The sequence below is a fragment of the Equus przewalskii genome, chromosome 9 (genome assembly GCF_037783145.1).
Source record: "Equus przewalskii isolate Varuska chromosome 9, EquPr2, whole genome shotgun sequence".
In the NCBI taxonomy this organism is placed as follows: domain Eukaryota; kingdom Metazoa; phylum Chordata; class Mammalia; order Perissodactyla; family Equidae; genus Equus; species Equus przewalskii.
This window is the reverse complement of record NC_091839.1, coordinates 64,152,185-64,172,377: the sequence shown is the minus strand read 5'-3', so window position 1 is coordinate 64,172,377 and position 20,193 is coordinate 64,152,185. Positions and strand designations below refer to the sequence as shown.

The window sequence follows — 20,193 nt, the reverse complement described above, 5'->3', positions numbered from 1 at the left end:
TGGGTGACAGCAGATGTCAGAGAAAGTTCTTCCCTCACAAAACAGGGCTGTGCTTGTCGAAATGCAGCATTGGGTTCCCTGCCTCAAAATTCTCTGCTGCCCTTGGGAACTTGCAGCATCCAGAGCTCCCCCTCAGACCCACCCGGTGGCATTTGTCGTGTACACACTCTCCCTGGGCGTGCTTAGGCAAAGTGGCGGTGGAGAACTGAGGCCCTGGGGGAAGTTGAGTAGCACGGGTTTGCGTGTGGTGGGGTGCATGGGGAGGGACACCTTTCCTTCTCTCAGACAGCCTTTCTCCGTGACAGTCCTGAGGAGTGAGGTATAATATACTTGTGCCACTGCCTTTTTCTCTAATTCTAACCAAAAACAAATGGAAAACTAATTTTCAGGTTTCAGAAAAATCCACCACTGCTGGCAGAACCTTCCTTTTGTTTCCTGACAAATAGCTTGTTGACACTGAAACAAAAGGTGTATTTTCTGGCACTGTTTCTGGCTTTCCTTTTGACAAGAACAAGCTGCTTTGTGGACATGTTCAGCTTCTACCATTTCAAAGTCCAGTGGGTGGCATTTACATGGATTATAAATAACCTTCAGTTATTAATGCTGGCATTTTTTTAGGTAATTATTAATGACAGCAATGTTTAGTGTGTAGCTGGGTGCACAGGGCCAAATTGTTAAAAAAAAGAAATGAGAAGAAAAAAAGAGAATATGTGCCCATTCGGACCTTCCGTGGACTGTCTGTCTCACACCTTGTCTGCTTGGGAACACCTGTTTCATTTTGACCCCCAAAAAGACAGTGAAACTAGTGCCTATCTGTGATGGTAGCTGTGGCCACACACACACACACATCCATATGTCCACATCCATGTATTTGTGTGTCTCTGTGCCATGTATGGAGTAGTTTTAGACAATAGAGATTTTGTTTTTCATTGTATGTTTGCCAAAAGTGAAAGACGATTTCATTTAAACATATTGATTTTTATATGAATTTAAGAGACATCTATGAAGAAATCCTACTTTATTCCATTATAATTGGAAATGTTATTTCTATTCTGTGTAATTATTTTCCATAAAACAATATTCTTCCCGTTAAATAGATTGCTCACTTTTCTTTGGCTAAAGAGCCCTATCCCCCGAGGAGATCCTTGTAGCTTCCAATGTTTTGCATTTCCATAAACATCTGCAATAGAAACCAGTGAAGTTGATGGACATTGTTTATTTCTTAATTAGAAAAAAATCCTAGTAGATCTTTGCCAAGCCACAGTTGAGAAATCTGGATATTGGCTTCCATCCTAGAGTGGATTATGGTCCTCACTCATCTACTCCTCTCAAAGAATCTATCCAGGTTTTATCCACAGCTCTATTTATTCTCCTGATTACTTTGATTTTAGGAACACACAGGAAAACTCTGGAATTTCACCTGCTGCATACTGCTACCCACTGAGTGATTTTAAAAATGCATTGTCCTTCTTCCTTACTTTGTTTCTTTTTTTTCCTCCTTTGCACTTATCATCCTCAAACACACTGTATTACTGTTTATTCTGTTTATGGTCTGCCTTTCCCCATTAGTATGTGAGCTCCATAAAGGCAGGACTTTTTTTTTTAAAGATTTTTATTATTTCCTTTTTCTCCCCAAAGCCCCCCGGTACATAGTTGTATATTCTTCGTTGTGGGTTCTTCTAGTTATGGCATGTGGGACGCTGCCTCAGCGTGGTCTGATGAGCAGTGCCGTGTCCGCGGCCAGGATTCGAACCAACGAAACACTGGGCTGCCTGCAGTGGAGCGCGCGAACTTAACCACTCGGCCACGGGGCCAGCCCCAAGGCAGGACTTTTTGTGTGTTGCATTCGCTGCTGTATTCTACAACTGTGCCTGTACCTGTGCGTATTAGGTGTTGTTGAAAGAAAAATGAATGAGTGAAGGACTCTTATGGTGGTTAGCTGTGGTTATGCTTTGTCACCAGCTCTGTGTGATCCTGGAAGAACCACTTACCTTATTGAAGGAGATGGCTAGTTTCTGTTCAGGAATCATTAAGAATTTAATGAAACAACGGATTCCCTTCCCAGAAAAATGCGTGTACTCATTAAACACATTTACAATGTTTCAGAGGTTTACTATGGACCCTCATAAAAATTTCTTTCCAGCTTTAAAATTCTGATAAACTCTTCTGTGTTGTTGCCATAGGAAAATTCTTCCTTGTTCTCCACAGCTTCACCTCTTGAATTTGTTCATTAAATAATTTTTAAAGAACAAGGCAAAATTTTCTGTCATTTTTGCTGGTGTGCCTAGAACTTAAAATTCTCTTCTGTGTTAAATCTTAAACGGAATATCCAACATCTTCCCAATGGGCTTTTGAAATTTTGCTGAAAATCTATTTCTTCCATAGTGTTAGCAGTTTCCACATGGAATTACCTGTAAACATCAAAGAACTAGTTTTCTTGCTTCTTGCTTTAATGGACCCTCTTGCCCCCACCATTGCCCACCAAAACAATCTGCTCACAGACGCCTTGTTAGTTCTTCACCTGTGCACGTGCCCTTGTCCTTCATTTTTGGGAGTTTCTCATCTCTTTCAATCCTTATTCATTGTGTATTTTCTTTAAGTAGTCGTCCATCGCTGACACACTGTTTGTTGTTTATATCTCTGACTGCACACCCTTGGCAATTGAATGTTCTTTTTGTCTTTGTTTTATCCCTTTCTTTTTGGTTTATTACTCCATTAAAATGGTCTTTCATTCCTCTCTTGATACTCTAAGATTCTCAAAGGAAAATAAATATACCCTTCTTTTGCTCTTTTGCTTTTCCATCTTTTCTCCATGTAATTAGTATGAAATAAGTGTTATGGACATATTTCTGCATATAAAGCACGTAGAAAGCTATAACAATATTACCCTGTAGGGTAATGAGAAGTTAAGATACCTTTAAGATGATCATTATCTTTTATTTGGGATAAAGGATTTAATGAAGGTAAGTGATGGCATAGGGCATCATTTAGTGTTAAAGTGATAGTACCGTGGCTGAAACTTACACATAAGCCCCTGGTTTTGCTGGTGTCTATTCTGATGGTGGGCGCATGTGCTGTATCAGCCATAAAATATTTTGAATATGACCTCTGGTATAGGCAAAAAGAAGACAGATGCTCCCCTTTTTTCTTTTGGTAAGAAAAACCTGGATCCAGGAAATGCAGAGTGGGCTGTCACATCTAAAGTATGACATTATTAACCCATGTGGATCAGGGTGCACACATAGACCACCAGCCGACTAGACTCAACGTTTGAACTTACTTATTGCATGAAAGTAATTCCCAAAGAACAAGTTGTTTTGTAGATTTTTAAAGAATACTCAGTGCTTTAAAGTGGGGTGAGATAATACCATTAATGACACTGGAAATTAAAATTCTTTAAAATTAAGTAAATTAAAAAATTCCTTTTATTTTTCCTTCTTGGGGTGAGAAAGGAAATGATTCATAAAAGGAGATAACTATTTTCTTTTGGTAGGAAACTAGGTGGGACTGTCACCTCTGAAATTAGTGCACCATATAACTAGTAAAAAGAAATACTATGACTCAAACACTTAGTCATATAAAGAATCAGAATGAACATTTGTGGTGTTTTGCACAATAAGGCTTTTCCCCAGGAGTTATAAGATTGATTGCGTTTATTTTCTTTAGATGTAACAAAGATAGAAACTATTTAATGATTAATGCTTTCAACTCTCGCCCACACTCCTCTAGCTTCTAGGACAAACATTATCACAAATGTGCAAAAGCAAAGTAGATAGGTTAAAATTTACAGTTTTTTTTCAGGCTTAATGATTGGAAATGCCATTATATACGTACACACTTTGTTTTTTATTTTAAAAGAGAGATCAATATTCACTCCCATTTCCTTTTACACACATAGGGGATGGTTGTAAAGCAAAAACACTGCCCTGAGATCGAATGCCTATCCGAACGCTGTAGTATTCTTCATAAACATTTTGTGAGGCATTGCCTCCTTTTGATTACTAGACTCAGGGAAGTGGGTTCAGGTAGTAATCAGATTCTTTCACAGGCAGCACCACACCTTCCCCAGGGGAAAAGTACCAATTAATTCACCTTACTTCCTCTCTAAGGAAATTCCTTCAAAATTCCCCTTCTCTGATGACTATAGAGGTGAACAAGGGCAACAAAAAGGCCTTATGAAATGACCCAAGCAAGGAGCTTCCTGGTTTCTATGTGACTTCGTGTCGTACCTCAGATACTAGATGTGCAACTGTCGCTTTATCACACATTCTTGACATGTGTGCAGCCATGATATGCTTGTGTTCTGGAGGACAGAAAAGTCAGCTTCATTTGTGATCTTTGTGTTCAGAGGTAAGTGTTATTTTTGGGAGAAGAGAGTGATCAGATTGGAATCTGTGGTCTGAGACCAATTCACATTTGAACCTTTGCTGCAACTGGCCTGGAGCAGATAAAGCTTCTCCCTTAAGCGCTTTGCCCTCTGAGCTATGTGGCAAGCACAAATAAAAGATTATATGAGAACGCAGGCCTTATCTAGAGTTCAACATCCAGTATAAACCAAAAGACTATGTAAAACGCCCACATTGAGGTATAATGTATTGTTTCATCAACAAGTGTTTATTTAACTGCTCCCAAAGGCATATGTCTTATTAACAGACTCAGTCTTTGAGGTTGCAGCCTTGAGCGAACACAGGGAATAATCTAAAAATAAGAAATTAAAAAAACACAGCACTAGCTTTTGTATGCTACATGCCAAACCAGAAAGGTAGTCACTGAGTTCTGTAGGAATTCTGGGTAGACAAGTTTAAGTAGTGCCACTAACTTAGTAGTGGTAAGAGTGAGTTTAGCCAGAGCAGAGAGTTGATGTGGGGAAGATTACGTTGAAGAAATGGCTAGTGTCCAAATGGAGGAGGGCCTGAAATTCCAGGTTAACAAGGGTTTTATTCCATAAGCAAAGGGAACCCTTAAAACTTACTTATTATTTATGTATTGTAGGGGAGGAAGACATTTCCTCTTCCCAAATGGGGGCTCATCTGGCCGGAGAACGAATTAAATTCACATGAGACAGAATAGCAAGAGAAAATTAAACAAAGCTTTATGAGGAACCATGGCCCGGGGCCTTTCTTCCCGAAGGAAGAAAGGGCACCGAAGAAGTGGGGTGCACATAGTGGTTATATACCCCCAAACAGGGTGTTTCACATGTGATTGAAATGTCCCTCCCATAGTAGTCACAAGTTTGCCCTGTCGGCACAGTGCTTGATGGACACAGCAGGTAGTGGGTCTGCTATCTCGATGGGCGTAGCAGGAGGCAAGTCGCTTGTCTGGAGCTGGGGGGTCACAGGTGAGGCAGCAGCAATCAGTTCCTAGCCTAAGCAAAGATGCTTAATCCTTAAAGAAATGCCAACGTTGGGAGGGGGAGGGAAGTCAGCTACAGGAGTTTACCAGAAACAGGCGCAATAAAATGCAGATTTAAGTCTTTGCCTTTGGTATTGATTAAGAGTTTCTAGAGAGAAGGTCATCTACTTTCTTCTTCCTGGTACAGAGAGGGAGGCACCTTTTACAGATAGAGATTTACCTTACAAATGTAAATATGTCCTAACAAAGGGCAAGTTGCATTCCTCAGAGCCTCCTTCTCTGTCCCAGTTTATCAAAAGCAATCAGCCTCAAATAATCCTGATGCCAAAGAGACATATCTTGGGGTGGCCATTTCAGGTCCCCACAGTATGTATTGGAGAGATGTACCAGGTCGTACTTTCAGATGATCAATCCAGAGGTAGTGGTGTGAGCAAGGGAGAGACTGAGATATTCTTTGTTAAACTTGAGCAACGGTGTCTGACTCCTTGTTCGTGGTATAAACAGAAGCTATTAATACTCAGGAGAACAGATGGTAAAATATTGCCGTCATCCAAGTGCTGATGATGAATTGGATGAAGATTGTAGTGGAGGAAATGGAAAGGAAGGAATGAATAGCAAAATACATATGGACGTTATTATTATTCTTTTCTTTGTTCTTATCATGCTGTGTGAGTGGGAAAAGAGTGGCAGCGATCATTGACTGCTGGCTGAGGGGGATGCTGAGCCCAAGGAGATTGTGGAAGGGGAGGGATGGGATTACCTGAATGGGAAGGAACTTCACAGAGGCTTTCCCGGCAGTGTTGCTGACACAGGTGAGTCATATCGAATCACCATAGCTCAAGGTCCAGAATTCCAAGCCTCAATCAGGTACGATAAATGGCTAAATGTGATGCTGAGTGTCCCCTACAGACTGAGGGGGTTTTGCAAATGTTAGTGCCCCTGATGCCTCCCAAGCCACACTGGTGAGGTTGATAGGTGGTTTTTCCCATTATATCCTGTGTAACTGTGATGACAGCAATAAACACATCCCTAACCCTGAGTTCCCCCCGTGGGAGTCATCCCAGGTACTTTCCCTGTGGGTAGTTATGGAAGTTGATCTACCCACTTTCCTTTCTGCAGTTTCTGGGAGAATCCAAGTGTTTTTCTGAGACTGATTTTAGAAGCTTATCTTGTCAGAGTCTGTTTACTGGGGTTTAAGGCCAAATGTCTTGGTTTTAAAGGAGACACTGGGAAAAGAAATTATATGTTAAATTTTGTAAACCTTAACCCCTCAGATACTGGGGATGGATTTTCTCTTTGAAAAAATGTATGAGGGAATTACCTACATCGGACTGGAATTATGAATGTCTTAGGCACTTGCGGTGTGCATGTCACTGAGGTAGCAGAGTGGACAGAGTCAAACTCTATTAGATAAAATGAGGAAACAGTAACAGAGATACCACATCTATTTACAAGTTGATTTCTCTAAATTTTGATCGATATATGTGATGCGGGGTCGGTGAGCCGAGGAGTAGAAAGAAAGATTTCTTAGACTCTCAAGATCTGGCAGTAGTGCTCTTTTATTTAGAGAATAGTGTGGAATAGCATGGGGACAGGACCCATGGGCAGTCAGAGCTTCTGCTGCCGCCGCTTCTGCTGCCCCGCTGGCATGGGGACAGAGCCCATGGGCAGGCCGAGCCGCTGCTGCTGCCCCCGCTGGCATGGGGTCAGGACCCATGGGCAGGCAGAGCTGGTGTGTGGGGACAGGACCCACGGGCAGTCAGAGCTCCTGCTGCTGCCCCGAGTTGAGGGTTAGGGCTAAATTTAAGGCATAGGTATGTGACTCATCTCTTTATGAAGACAAAGGAAAGAACATGAAAAAAAGTTAAAATGGTATCAGTGCAGGTGCGGTCTGGTCATTGGGTGATCCCATGACTTTTAGACAAGAATCAAATCGGATTAAGTAAAGGTCAGAAGCCATCACCCTACATCAGTTACATGAGATTGCCAGACAGCAACCAACTTAAGTTCTTGCCTTCCCCATTAAGAGTTTCTAGGGATGGGGCTGGCCCCGTGGCGGAGTGGTTAAGTTCGCGCGCTCTGCTGCAGGCGGCGCAGTGTTTCGTTAGTTCGAATCCTGGGCGCGGACATGGCACTGCTCATCAGACCACGCTGAGGCAGCGTCCCACATGCCACAACTAGAAGAACCCACAACGAAGAATACACAACTATGTACTGGGGGGCTTTGGGGAGAAAAAGGAATAAAAAAAAAAAAAGAGTTTCTAGGGATAAGGTCATCTCTCTTCTTCTTCCTGGTACAGAGAGGGAGGCACCTTTTACAGATAGAGATTTACCTTACAAACGTAAGTGTCCCAACAAGGGCAAGTTCCATTCCCCAGGGCCTCCTTCCCTGTCCCAGTTTATCAAAAGCTATCAGCCCAAAACAATCCCGATGCCAAAGAGTCATATCTTGGGGTGGCCAATTTCAGGTCCCTACAATCTCATCCCCCCCTTCCTTCACAAACGCAAATGTCTCAAAAGGGCAAGCAAAATTCCAGTCCTCGGAGCCTGCTTCTCATCTGTAGTTTTAAAAGTAACCAGCCTAAAAGTTCTCATCATATGCATTATTTAAATGTTCCTATTCAGTAACATTGCATAAATTCTGTCATTTTTTAAAAGACTCATTTTGTCTTTTTTGTAAAAGAAAGAACTTCCAGTTAATCACAGTATAGCTTTCGTTAGCCTTTTTTAAGTTAGTAAAATGGCCTACTGCCACCTGGTGGCAGCATGTCCTAGTCAAGAATGGGCATACAGGACAGAAAAGTCGCTCAGGAGGAAACTTTGAATATAAACACAGAGAAATGAGATCATATTCACATATTCACTCATGTTCCGTCATTGACTTCAAGTCCAACATGTTTAAAAGCAAATATGTAATTTATTCCTTAAATTAGTTCTCTTAAATAGGTGCTATTTATTGAGCATGAATGTGGCCAGGTATCAAACACTTCCCATGTTTTATTTTTCTTGGTCTCAGAACAAGTCTACAGGGCAATTATTATTATCCCGGTAAACAAATGAGGAAATCCAGGCACAGGGAGAATAAATCACTTTCCCAATGAGATGCTGAATAACCGTGGTTATTCTCTGCCTTCTAATGTGTTGCCGGGTATGTTGTCCTTCAGTCGTCCAGATTTGAAACCCCGATGGCGTGTTTGATCTTCCATCTGTTTCCTCGCTCATTCATAATCACGTGTCTCACATTTCTTAAAGATTTTTCTTGTATCTCTCAATTCTAACTGCCAAAGTTTCTAGTCCAGATCTTTACAACATGTAGGTTTTTGTAACATATTCCTGATTGACTTCTTTCTATTTTTTTATGTTTAAACTGTAAAATGATAGAAAACTACATCTTATTGTAAACATCTGAATTATAGAGAAGAATGCAGAGTGAAAAGTGAAAATCCTTTGTCATCATGTTTGTCATCTCTCACTAATCTCCGGAGAAGTAAGAACATACAATTTTTGTTTTTTAAAAATATAAATGAAACTATAATATTCCTGAAATTTACCCTTTTTGATCCAACATTGTCTTGCAGATCTTTCTAAGTCAGTTCCACAGAATTTACACACAGTAGACACTCAAATGTTTGCAAAATAAGTCTTCGACTTCAATCACATACTCCTTTCATCCAAAACAGACACTATACTTTTTGCTCCATTTTCATCTAATTGAAGCATTTCCTTCTCGCAGACTGCAGGTTTTTATGGGTCTTCTCTCTTTTTTGGTTATTCTTAATCTAGATCCTTTTCACGGCAAGTATGGAATAGCAATAAAGATTTTTTTCCATTAAATATCAATAAAATGTGTATGTGTGTGTGTGTCTGTGTGTGGTATCATTTTGTTGGATAATTTTTCACATATTAAGTGCCAAACTCTAACTTATTCTCAGCTGTCTTATATAAATTTCTCATTTCTTTACTATTTTTCTACCTCAGTAGTTCTCAAATTTTAGCATACACCAGACTCACCCTGGAGCTTATTAAAACCCAGGTTGCTGGGCCCAGCCCCCAGGTTTTCTGATTCAGTGTTTACGGAGTGAAGCCTGCAAATTTCCATTTTTAACAAATTTCCATGTGCTGCTGATGCTTCTGGCCTAGGGACCACACTTTGAGGATCACTGGTGTTTGTGACTCTCCCCTGATGCTTCATCCCTCCTAGGAATTCCTGCTCCCTTCACAGCACTCACTGTGTGCTGCACACCAGAATCACAGCTCATAGAGAGCATTGAAAGTGGCTGTGGTGGACAACCAGGCCTGGGGTGTGCCTGTCCTTCCAGAATGCGGCCAGCAGGGGTTGCTCGAAAAGGCAGAACTGAAGAGAATGACAGTTCTACCAGAGGCTCAGCCACACATTAGGGAACAATTTTCACATGTACCGAGGGTGGAAAGAACTATCATTTGCCGTTAGTCTCTACAGCAGCACATGCGCTAGCGATGGCCGTCTATAGCAGTTGCGTCATCTTTGAGTATGAAAGAGGGCATTATAATGCCACTGCATCCAGAAAACATTTTTTATTTATATTCTTCACTCCCTAGTGGGAGCTCAGCCAAGCAAAATTCCAGGTATTAAGTGAGCTGATGCATCCAGTCAAATATTTACATCCATTTCATCATTAGTGTGGATTCATTACTCACGTGATTTGCCTTGTAAAGTGATTGTACCAATCCTTTGTACAAGTATCCAGAATTGGTAAGACAGAAAAGGATTAAAAAAATTGTCACAGTGCTTCTCTCTACAAATGTAGCAAAATTACTATTCATTTATTAGACATATAGTAATTTCGATTTATAAAAACTGCTTGCTTATATATATATTGGGCAGAGAAAATACATCATTTATAGGCTTGATTATCCAAAATACAAATATAGTGTATATACATAAAACTTATATAATGGAGTATTTGTTCTTGAGAATAATGATATGGGAGATGTAATCATATTACTAAGAATTTAGTCTTCTAGGTAAATTGTAAGTCTTGTAATGGTTTACATATTTACATTTTGATCAAACGTTTTAGTGGTGATGCATACTCAATGTACTCAGAATCAGGAAAATGCGTGAGGTTGATCAGGATATTTGGTCCATGTTGCTTCTTTACTTGAAATATTTGTGTGAAGAAATTTTGCCACTTCTAGAAATGAAGTCTAAAAAAAAAATTCCCGAGTATTTTAACTGTTAGCTTTCACTAAGCATGCATGTATCTAAAAAATATATAGTATTTTTTTTTGAGGAAGATCAGCCCTGGGCTAATATCTGATGCCAATCCTCCTCTTTTTGCTGAGGAAGACCGGCCCTGAGCTAACATCCGTGCCCATGTTCCTCTACTTTATATGTGGGACACCTACCACAGTATGGCTTGCCAAGCAGTCCATATCTGCACCTGGGATCCGAACCAGTGAACCCTGGGCCGCCAAAGTGGAACGTGCGTGCTTAACCACTGCGCCACCAGGCCAGCCCCTAAAAAATGTATAGTATTTTTTATGTATTTGCTTAAACGTCATATAAATGGCTTTACAATGGTATGTATCATTCTTCAACTTCCTTGTCTGTCAACAATTTATTTGTTTTAACTCCTGTATACTATTCCATTTTATATTCATAGCTAAATTGGTTTATCTATTCCCCTGTGATGGGCATTTAGGTTGTTTCCAATTTTCCAATGCTAGAATTCTTCAGTGAGTGTTCTTGTGGTATGTTTCCTTGAGCACATATAGTGTATAATCTAGAAGTGAAATTGAGTCATATACAAATATTCAGCTTTACCAGATATTGCCAAATTTCTCTCTGAATTAGTTGTACCAAGTTATATTGCCATTAGTAATATATAAAGGTTCTTTTTTCACATTTGGCCCAATATCTGAAAGTGAGAGTTTAAAATTTTGTCCTGCCTGAAAAGTGTGAAATTGTATTTGATTGTTTTTATATTTAATATTCCTAATTACTGGCACAGATAGAGGCTGTGCTTCTTTCCTTATTTTTTTTAGTTATTGAGTTTTCCTTTTCTGTAAACTGTCCAATTAAATACTATGCCAAGTTTCCTAGTGTGTTGTGTTCTTTTTTTAATTGATTATAGGTTTCTATATAATCTGAATACTAATTCTATTGTGAGTTACATACTTTGGAAATATTTTTTCCAGGTCTGTGGCTTGTATTTTAATTTTATTTTATGGCAATCTTGCTATTTCAGAAGCTTTTAATTGTGGTTATCAATCTTTTCGTTTATGGTTTGCATGTCTTTTCTTTTTTTTTTTTTTGTCTTCTCGAAGAAATCTTCCTTTGTCCAATATCAGAAAGTTTTAAAGTTTGTGTTTTACATTGGGTCTCTAATCTATGTAGAGTTATTGTGTATGCTGTAGGTAGCATCAATTAATTTTTTTCATATGTATTATAATGGGGTACCAGCATCATTTATTGAATAATCCATCCTTTCATCGCTAATTTGCATGTTTGGGTCTGTCTGAGTTTTTCATTATGTTCCATTATTCTACTGACTTATTTCTACAGTAGTAGAAAACATGCATTTCTATTTTTCTGTGAATTCATTACATGGCCACTTTGGAATGTCTCCATGTCTTCCACAATTTCAGCTGGACAAACAATAATCTATGGACATCAGTTTGGCCCCTGATATTGAATCAACTTGGTAGTCATTAGTGTAGTCTACCAAATGTTTCCAGTTATCTACCTTCTGGGCAATAGTGGGATTGCATTTTCTTCTCTCTTTGCATTTAGGCACAAACATATGACTTATTTGCCAATGGGTTCATTCTTGAGTAGAAGTTTTGAATAGAAGCTCCAGAAATCATCCTGTGATTTGCCACATTTTCCAATCCTGCTTTGGCAATCATGTAAGCATGGAGATGGGAAGTCCCTGGTAGACACAGAGATAGACATAGAGCAGACTCCCAGATGACCTTCAAAGGACATGCAGCTGAGTGAAAAACAAATCTATGTTGTCTTAAACCACTGAGATATTTGGAGTTGTTCATTACTCCAACATAACCTAGCATATCCCAAGTAACATAGTTAATATCATGTAATTTACAGTTTGATGATTGGGAAAATGGTAAACAAACACCTTGCATTTGTTAGAAGGTAATATTTACATTTTAATGTCTTTCTTTCTTTTCAATTCCTTCCCCCTCTTCCTTCCAATTGTGTCACCTTTAGTGAGATTCGTATTCCCTAATACCCATGACCTGTCAAACCAATTGAAGCCTTTTTTTTTTTTTTTTTTTTTGCTGAGGAAGATTAGCCCTGAGCTAACACCTGTGCCAGTCTTCCTCCACTTTATATGTGGGTTGCCACCACAGCATGGCTGATGAATGGTGAACCTGTGGACCCCAGCTGTTGATGCAGAGCACCCTGAACTTAACCACTAAGCCACCAGGCTAGCCCCTGGAGACAATTTTTGATGGCCTGTATTTCCTCTCCCAGCCTGCATTTGCTCCCTCAGCCTGTATTTCTTCCCTCAAGCCGACATTTCCTCTCTTTGAGTATCTACGTTTTAAGAGATGATACCTGAAAAGATAAATGTTTTACCTAACATCTTTAATGATAAAGATCAACTTTATGACCCTGTCATGAGGGGTCCTTAGTGAAGAGCAGGCTTTCTCAGCTTCCTCTTCTTATCACATTGTTGTCTACCAACTTGATACCCATTTCAGACTGGTTCTGATACTAAAATCCATAATTCTTGTTTGGGTTAATTACATTCACGAACTTGCATGTTTGGTATCTGACTCTTATATTTCTGGACTGTTAAGGATAAGGAGGTAAAGGTAAGAAGTGGAGGTGGCACTAAGAAGATGCTTCCCAGGAAGAAGTATCTTTTTCACATAATCTCTCCACTGATGAAAATGTTCTTTATATTGATAAGTTCTTCCTAAACATGAAAGATCATCTCATATTATGGTGGGGTTGGCCAGTGATGGAGGTGGGCAAAGAAGGGAATTAGTGTTGAGAGAACTATATTTTTACTTTAATGTGAAATATATGAATGCTTTGATTGGAACATTTGCCTCCTAACACCTAGGAGGTGTGGGTGAGGCAGTGGGCAGTTGGATGGTGATGATGAGCAATTTTAGAGCATGGAACATGGCAGGCTTATGTGGCAGGCCCACCACGGAGGCTTTGGATTTGACAGAAGGAGGACAAAGGACCTCTCAGACAGAATGCAGGGCTCAGAAAGGATGTGGCAGCAGGCATCAGCCAAATTCCTATTTTTTCATTTTTAAAGACTCCTGGTAAGGGTTACAGACATCCAGAAAAATCATCTCGATTATCAAAAGTACCATTTATAGCAGTAACAGTTTCCCTAAAGAATATCAAACATTTCTGATGTTAGAACACGTTCTCGCCAAATTTCCTGCTCCTTAAGAAATGAGTGTTGATTGGTTAATTAGAGTTTACATCTCTCTCTTTTTAGGTGGTTCTTTGGAGCAATCAAGAGAGCAGATGCAGAAAAACAGCTATTATATTCAGAAAATCAGACGGGTGCTTTTCTAATCAGAGAAAGCGAAAGCCAGAAAGGAGAATTCTCCCTCTCAGGTATGGGCATTATTTTGTATGATCTAAGTGTGGGTTTGAGAGTCTATAGTCATGAACCTGCTGTGTGAACATGGACATGTTAATTTAAATTTGTCTTATTTCTTATCTTCAAAATAGTACCCAAATTAAATCTAATGAACTACCCAAGAGTAATACAGAAATTAGCAAAACATTTCTATCTATAGCTAGAAGTCTTTATAAACAAATACATGCACTCTAGATATGAAATGAAAAACACATGGATTGGCTGCGATTTCTCACTTTTGCATTACCTAGGAGCCTGGCTTCTAGGGAAACGATAAGCAAGAAGCAAAAACTACATTGTGGTCAAAATTGATCTTGCCACAATACAATATCTTTTTTTGCATTTTGTTTGTTTTTGCCTGATAAGTGAATTGAACTGCTGCATGCAAATGCATTTAATTAATGCCATGACACATAAAATTTGGTTGAATGTAGCTTTCCAGCTAAGAGGCAGGTAGGTGTTTACACTGTCCTAGGAAAGAAGCTGCACAGGGGACCTGAGATTATCTTTGAATTACAGGTACTTATATGCATGTCTCTGCTTTCGGGAATCGATGTTTCTCGGGGTGTGTTGCAGTGCTGCAGAATGTCCTTTAGAAAGTCTCTGCTCCAGTCCATCTCTCATGTCAGACCTGCTCTCTCCTTGCCCTGTTCTGCTTTCTGTGTCGTCCAGGCCCATCATGTGTGTTATGTCCTTAAACACACGTACTCTGTTTCTCCAACTAGATGTAAACACTTTGGAGGAAGAGGTTTTGCCTCCCTTTATCCCTGTTGTCCTGCAATAATGTCTGTTATACACGATGCCCCTGAGCCTCATTGTGTCTTCCTGGCTCACTTGCTAGCAGTCAGGACAGCCTCCAGAGTGTGATATTGAAGCAGACCCTGAGCCCACATGTACTGGGGACTCTGACCTGACCTGAACTACCCAGACAGTGTGTATCTGGTGCCCATTTTCCTTCCTCATACCTGGTGGTCCCAAATATCAGGGCAGATGGATTGGAGCTGGAGAGAATCAAGGGCAGTGGTGTTGAGGCAGGTTTTTCAGAGGGTTCTTCCTTCAGCCTATTCTGGCACCAAGTAAGTATGGTATTCTAGAATTGTTTGGCTTCAACGCCACCTCTACCTAGTTAGAAAAGGCTGTTCTGATTGCCATTCTTGAAATGTGCTTGAGTATTATGTGCCACTGACCTTTCTAATCTTGTTTATACTCAGGGTGATAACCAAAATATTTAATGATTTGATATAGGATGAGTGCTAGCCACTCAGAATTGATGCCCCAGCAGGCTGTGCCTTCACACCTGAATACACCTAGGTGACATAAGTGAATATTGTATTATGTACATTAGCTTTTTTCTGACTGTCAAAGTAATATGAATATTTTTATATAAACAGAAAAGCTCAAAGAAGAGTAATCTAGAATATTACCTTCTGAAGATGCATTTTTAATATTGAAGTACCTTTCCTGGCAAGCTTTTTTCTTTGCTTAACCTATAAGTACATTTATTTAAACAAACACACACACCCCCCCATAAACGAAAAACAAAACTGAGATCATCTTGTAAATAAAAAATAAATATAAATATATATGTATGTATTATATGGATCTAGGCTCCATTTTTATTTCTGTCTCTTACAACCTGTGAACATTTGCATGTCCTTTAATATTCTTCTATATCATTATTTTTAAAAGCCACATAACTTTCCATTGTATGGGTGTGTCATCATTTATTTAACCTGTTTCATATTCTATATATTTTCATTATCTTTAGTAATTTTGCTGATATACAATATAATGCAGTGGACATTCTTGTAGATAAATATTTGAAGATTTCCATAAGAATATTATATTCAGGAAGAAAAATGAATCTTTTGGAAATCTCTATGCTTAATGATAAGAAGAGATGTAAGAGAATTCCTTGATTAAATAAATCCATGTTTGTTTCACTTTGCCAATATTTACATATCAAATTTAGTAGTCATTATTTAGCCAAAAACTAGATTAAATGTTTTAGATTAGCGTTAAAAATATGGAAGGAGAATATTTCCATAAGGAAAACAAACTGAAAGTAGAATTACCTGAGTCACATCTTTCAATAACGTCCAGGCTACAGTGACTATTCTGAACCTTCTCTAAGAAGAATATTATGGAACAAAATAGCTTTTCAAGCTTGGAACAAAATTCTAAGGATATTGGCTGTTAAGTACTGAGAATACTCTACTGCTTGCTTGTGGATTTAGGAAGATTTGTAGGCCTTACTTGGAAAGCAGCATATCATTATAGATTCTTTTTCAATGAAGTCAAACAATTTAGAGTCTTTCGAACAAATTATCTGATTGCTGTGTATTCACTGGGGGACAAAGTAAACACAGACCGTTATGTTCAACTGAAAGGAAAATTTGCTTGTTAGCCAGAAGGAGGGCTGGCTATACAGGAGGAAAATGGAAAGGAAGAGGTTTTCAATATATCTACATTAAAACAAACAAACAACCCAATTGCTGACCGTTGATTACCACTAAGGATCCTTAGATACACCACTCACAGATTTATTTCTTAGAGTAGTTGTCTCCTTAATCAGTCAGAATTGATGGTCTTCAATTGTGCTGAATGCTGTGCTGCCAGAGGAAGGCAAATAATATCCCTTTTCTGTCTCTGTCTTTCCCACGTGAGTTTTCCTTAGAAGTATTGTCTTTATTCCTTGGGTGGCAATGGCTTGCAGCTGTCAGAAGAGCTTCATGAGGGAGCATGATTTATTGATGCTGGGATGGGCTTCGAGAAGCAGCAGCCCAAGGTTTGGGTGGTGCTAATTGGCTTGTTGTGATCCTTGCACGGCTGTCGGCTCTTGTGAGGTCTGAGTAGATCTGGAAAGAGAGTTAGGGCTGTGACACCTCTCATAACGGCAAGACACTAATTAGCTGTGAATTACAGGAGCGCTTTTGGATATTACATATTATATGTGGGAACCAGAGAATCTGTCTTCATTAGATGCATGACAGGTAGTTTTAGTGGCCCTACTGTTATTTGTCATTGGTAGTGAATTGTTTTTCTGATGGAAACTATAAAATTCTGACTGCATGTCAACTTGTTTGGCTATTTCTTGACTTCAATCAATTACTTTAAAGGAAATTATTATTGTTTTTGCCTTTGATGTTAGTTTGATGCTCGGTGTCCCATAAGCACTTTTATTATCGTTTAAACCACACTTTAAGGAAAATGCCCTTTGGGGACTAAAATTGAGCTGCCGGTGAGTTTTTCAGAAGAGATCCTGCACTGCACATGGTAATTTAACTGTAGGCAATTCCATATAAAAACCTCCAGAGCAGTAGAGAGAATTCCAGACTCATCTTCAGTGAAACCCTTTCAAGAGCAAATGATGACATATTGAAGATAGTTGAAAAATGCCTACATTGAGGACATGAGGCAAAAAAACTCAACAACAATATTCGGGATGATGTATCTAGAATTGATATCATTTATTTACATGTTTGTTTATTTCTTCAACATTCAAAGTGCCTACGTTGTGCCAGGCCTTTGCTAGGTGAAGACTAGAAAAGGCAACAAGGCACTGTTCCTGAGCTGGGTTTGCAGGAGAATTATAATGCAGCTGTCTTGTTGGGAGACAATAGAGGGCAGGGCCACGTCTCCGAGGGGGAGTCAGGAAGGTTCCACAGAGGAGGGAGCATTTGTGTTCTGTACCAGTTTGTGTTACAAGGTAGCAACGTGGGAACATGGGAGGGATTATTCTTGGTAAGACAAGTGCACAGAGTTGTGAGTTTCTAGTGTTTTGTGGAGTGGAGGGTGGGAAAGATGAAAGATAGCACAGGGGGTGTGTGTGTGGGGTGTGTGTATGTGTGTATGTCCATGGGGATCAGGGATGGAGGAAGGGAAGAATGGCAGAAAATGAGTCTGGAAAGGAAAGTCGGAGCTAGACTTTTCAGGGCCTTGCATATCATCCTGAGGAATTTGGACCTTATTCTACAAAGGAAAGTTTAAGCAGAAAGTGACCTGGTCTGAGCTTTGACAGCAGTATGGAGAACTGATGAGAGATTTATAGAGAATAGTCTGGGGAGGGGTGACAGGGACAGACACAGTGGCATCACTCACTGCTGTCTGAAATCACAGGTGCAAGGAGGCAAGTTGGTCGGCATTCTGCAGAGATGGGCTACGGGACCCATGCTCAACTGGCTGCGCTGAGGCTCTGCTCCAGCACAGGTTGTCCCCAGAAAGCCACAGTCCCCTGCGTTGCTCTTTCTTTTATGGGGAAGGTGTGGTAGTGATCTTGGGAGAAGGATAGCAATCTTTGCTTTGGTGCTAAGCAGTCTGAGTCTGGATATCAACTATTTGCAGAGTTGTTTGGAAAGCCCAGCACCTATGCACTTTGGGCACTGTGGGAAATTGTAGCTTCTCTTTTGTGGAAGAGGAAACCCATGGAACCTGAGGGAAGTTGAGTTCAGGGAAGCCCTTCTTGCTGGACTTAGGGGATGATGTTGGAGCAAGCTCAGTGGGCCCTTTGCCATGCAGTCCAGAAAGAGCTCCTGGGGTTCCTTACTAGACAGCCCTCTCATCTCCACAGATGATGGCCTGAATCGGGGCAGAGGCATGGCAAATAGAGTAGGGAATGGAGATAAGAAACACTTAGAAGATAGAACCAACAAGAATTTGTGGCTGATCAGAAATGGGGTAAAATAAGAGAGAATGCAGAATCTAGAATGACTCTCAGACCTCTGACTTGAGCGATGGCGGGGCAGTGGTGACTTTAGCCAAGATGAGGTATAGGAGGAGATGATTCACAGGGAGAGAGGGGAGAGGACCAAAGGAAGTAAGCTCAGACTTGTTTGAGGCAATTGTGGGCGGACATACAGGTAGTCATTACCTCTTTTTTGACTGGTTTGTGCTGATTTGGGGCAGAGTACTTACTATGACAAATTTCCATCACAGTGAAAATGTAGATCCCATGGAATGGGCACAACTTTTGTAATAATTCTTTGGGATTGCTATGAAGTTCCTTTTTGAGAATATAAGATATGACTCTATAGCCACATAATTTAATTTTAAAATATACTAGCATTTTTAGAACCAAATAAATGGTTTACACTTCAAAGTTAAGAGATTGCCATTGCTCAGTATTGCACAAGTGGTAGAAGTGTCTTTACAGAAAGGATATCACTTTCTGTTAAAGGCCCTTAGCTGGGGCACTTACGTGTTCATTAAGGGCCGCTTTGATACTTGAAAGTGGCCAGAATTATCTGAAGCAACCTTCTGAATAATATGGATGATTAACCTGAGTGATACCTCAGACTTACAGCTTTGTAAATATTTCTGCATGCCTTGTAAATTAATTCTGAAGGCAATTCAGAAAGTAATGCAAATAACAGCAGCTTCATTAGGGAAGGTGTGCACCCTTTCATGTTGACCTTGTGAGTATCCGTCATGTTGAACTTACATATTCAAAGTTTCATTTATATTTACAAGTAGCTCTTTCACTGTAGGTAAAAATGTGCTCCTCAAACTAGATTATTAACTCCTTGAGCAGAAGAAACATAATTTTATTGCTTTTGTTTCATGCTTCTTCTCTACCTCCATTGTTTCCAGTATAGTTTTGGAAAAACAATAGATGCTCAAGCACACGTCTCTTTACCCTGGAGTCTACCAGGAGGAAAGATAAACAAGCCCACTGTCTCTTAAACCTCTGAAGTCTGGACCATGTAAGATCACAAATAATCCTCCTATTTGCTGTGTTTCAGATTTATTTTAGAAAGACAACTTCTTACCTTGACAGGTTAGTTGTTTCCAGATAATAAGACTTTTGTAGAGGAGACAAAATTGGAAAAGGGTAACATTTGCAGTGTGGCCCTCTGTCTCTGCTTGGCGTGGGGTTCACACCCAAACTCACTTTCCACCGACCACTGAGATACCATTATTGCTCCACACTTTTCAAGCTCTGCTGACTCATTCTAATCTGATGCTGGCCCAATGGCAAAAGGCTGTGTGTTTCATTATCAGTCCCCTGAGCGAACCATTCATTCTTCATTTAAAATTCATGTGGACATAGTGGCCACAGGAGTGTGTCAGTAATTCTATTACCATTAACCATGAATGTAAATACAATTGTACATCCCAAGTAAGGGCAAGTATTTAATGGCTGGAAAAAATTGCTCCTTGAATTTATTATGCAGTGAAACTTCTACGGATTCTGGGAGCATTTTGATATTGGTTAAAGATGTTT

General features: G+C 39.8%; 1 protein-coding gene across 1 annotated transcript in view; it reads left to right on the top strand.

Annotated features, from left to right (window-relative positions):
* Nucleotides 1–20,193, top strand: part of FRK (fyn related Src family tyrosine kinase) — a 99,900-nt gene that overhangs the window by 37,344 nt on the left and 42,363 nt on the right. Inside the window, exon 2 of the mRNA XM_008518270.2 lies at nt 13,824–13,945. Coding sequence (XP_008516492.1) covers nt 13,824–13,945 — 122 coding nt within the window. The remainder of the gene's footprint in view (nt 1–13,823; nt 13,946–20,193) is intronic.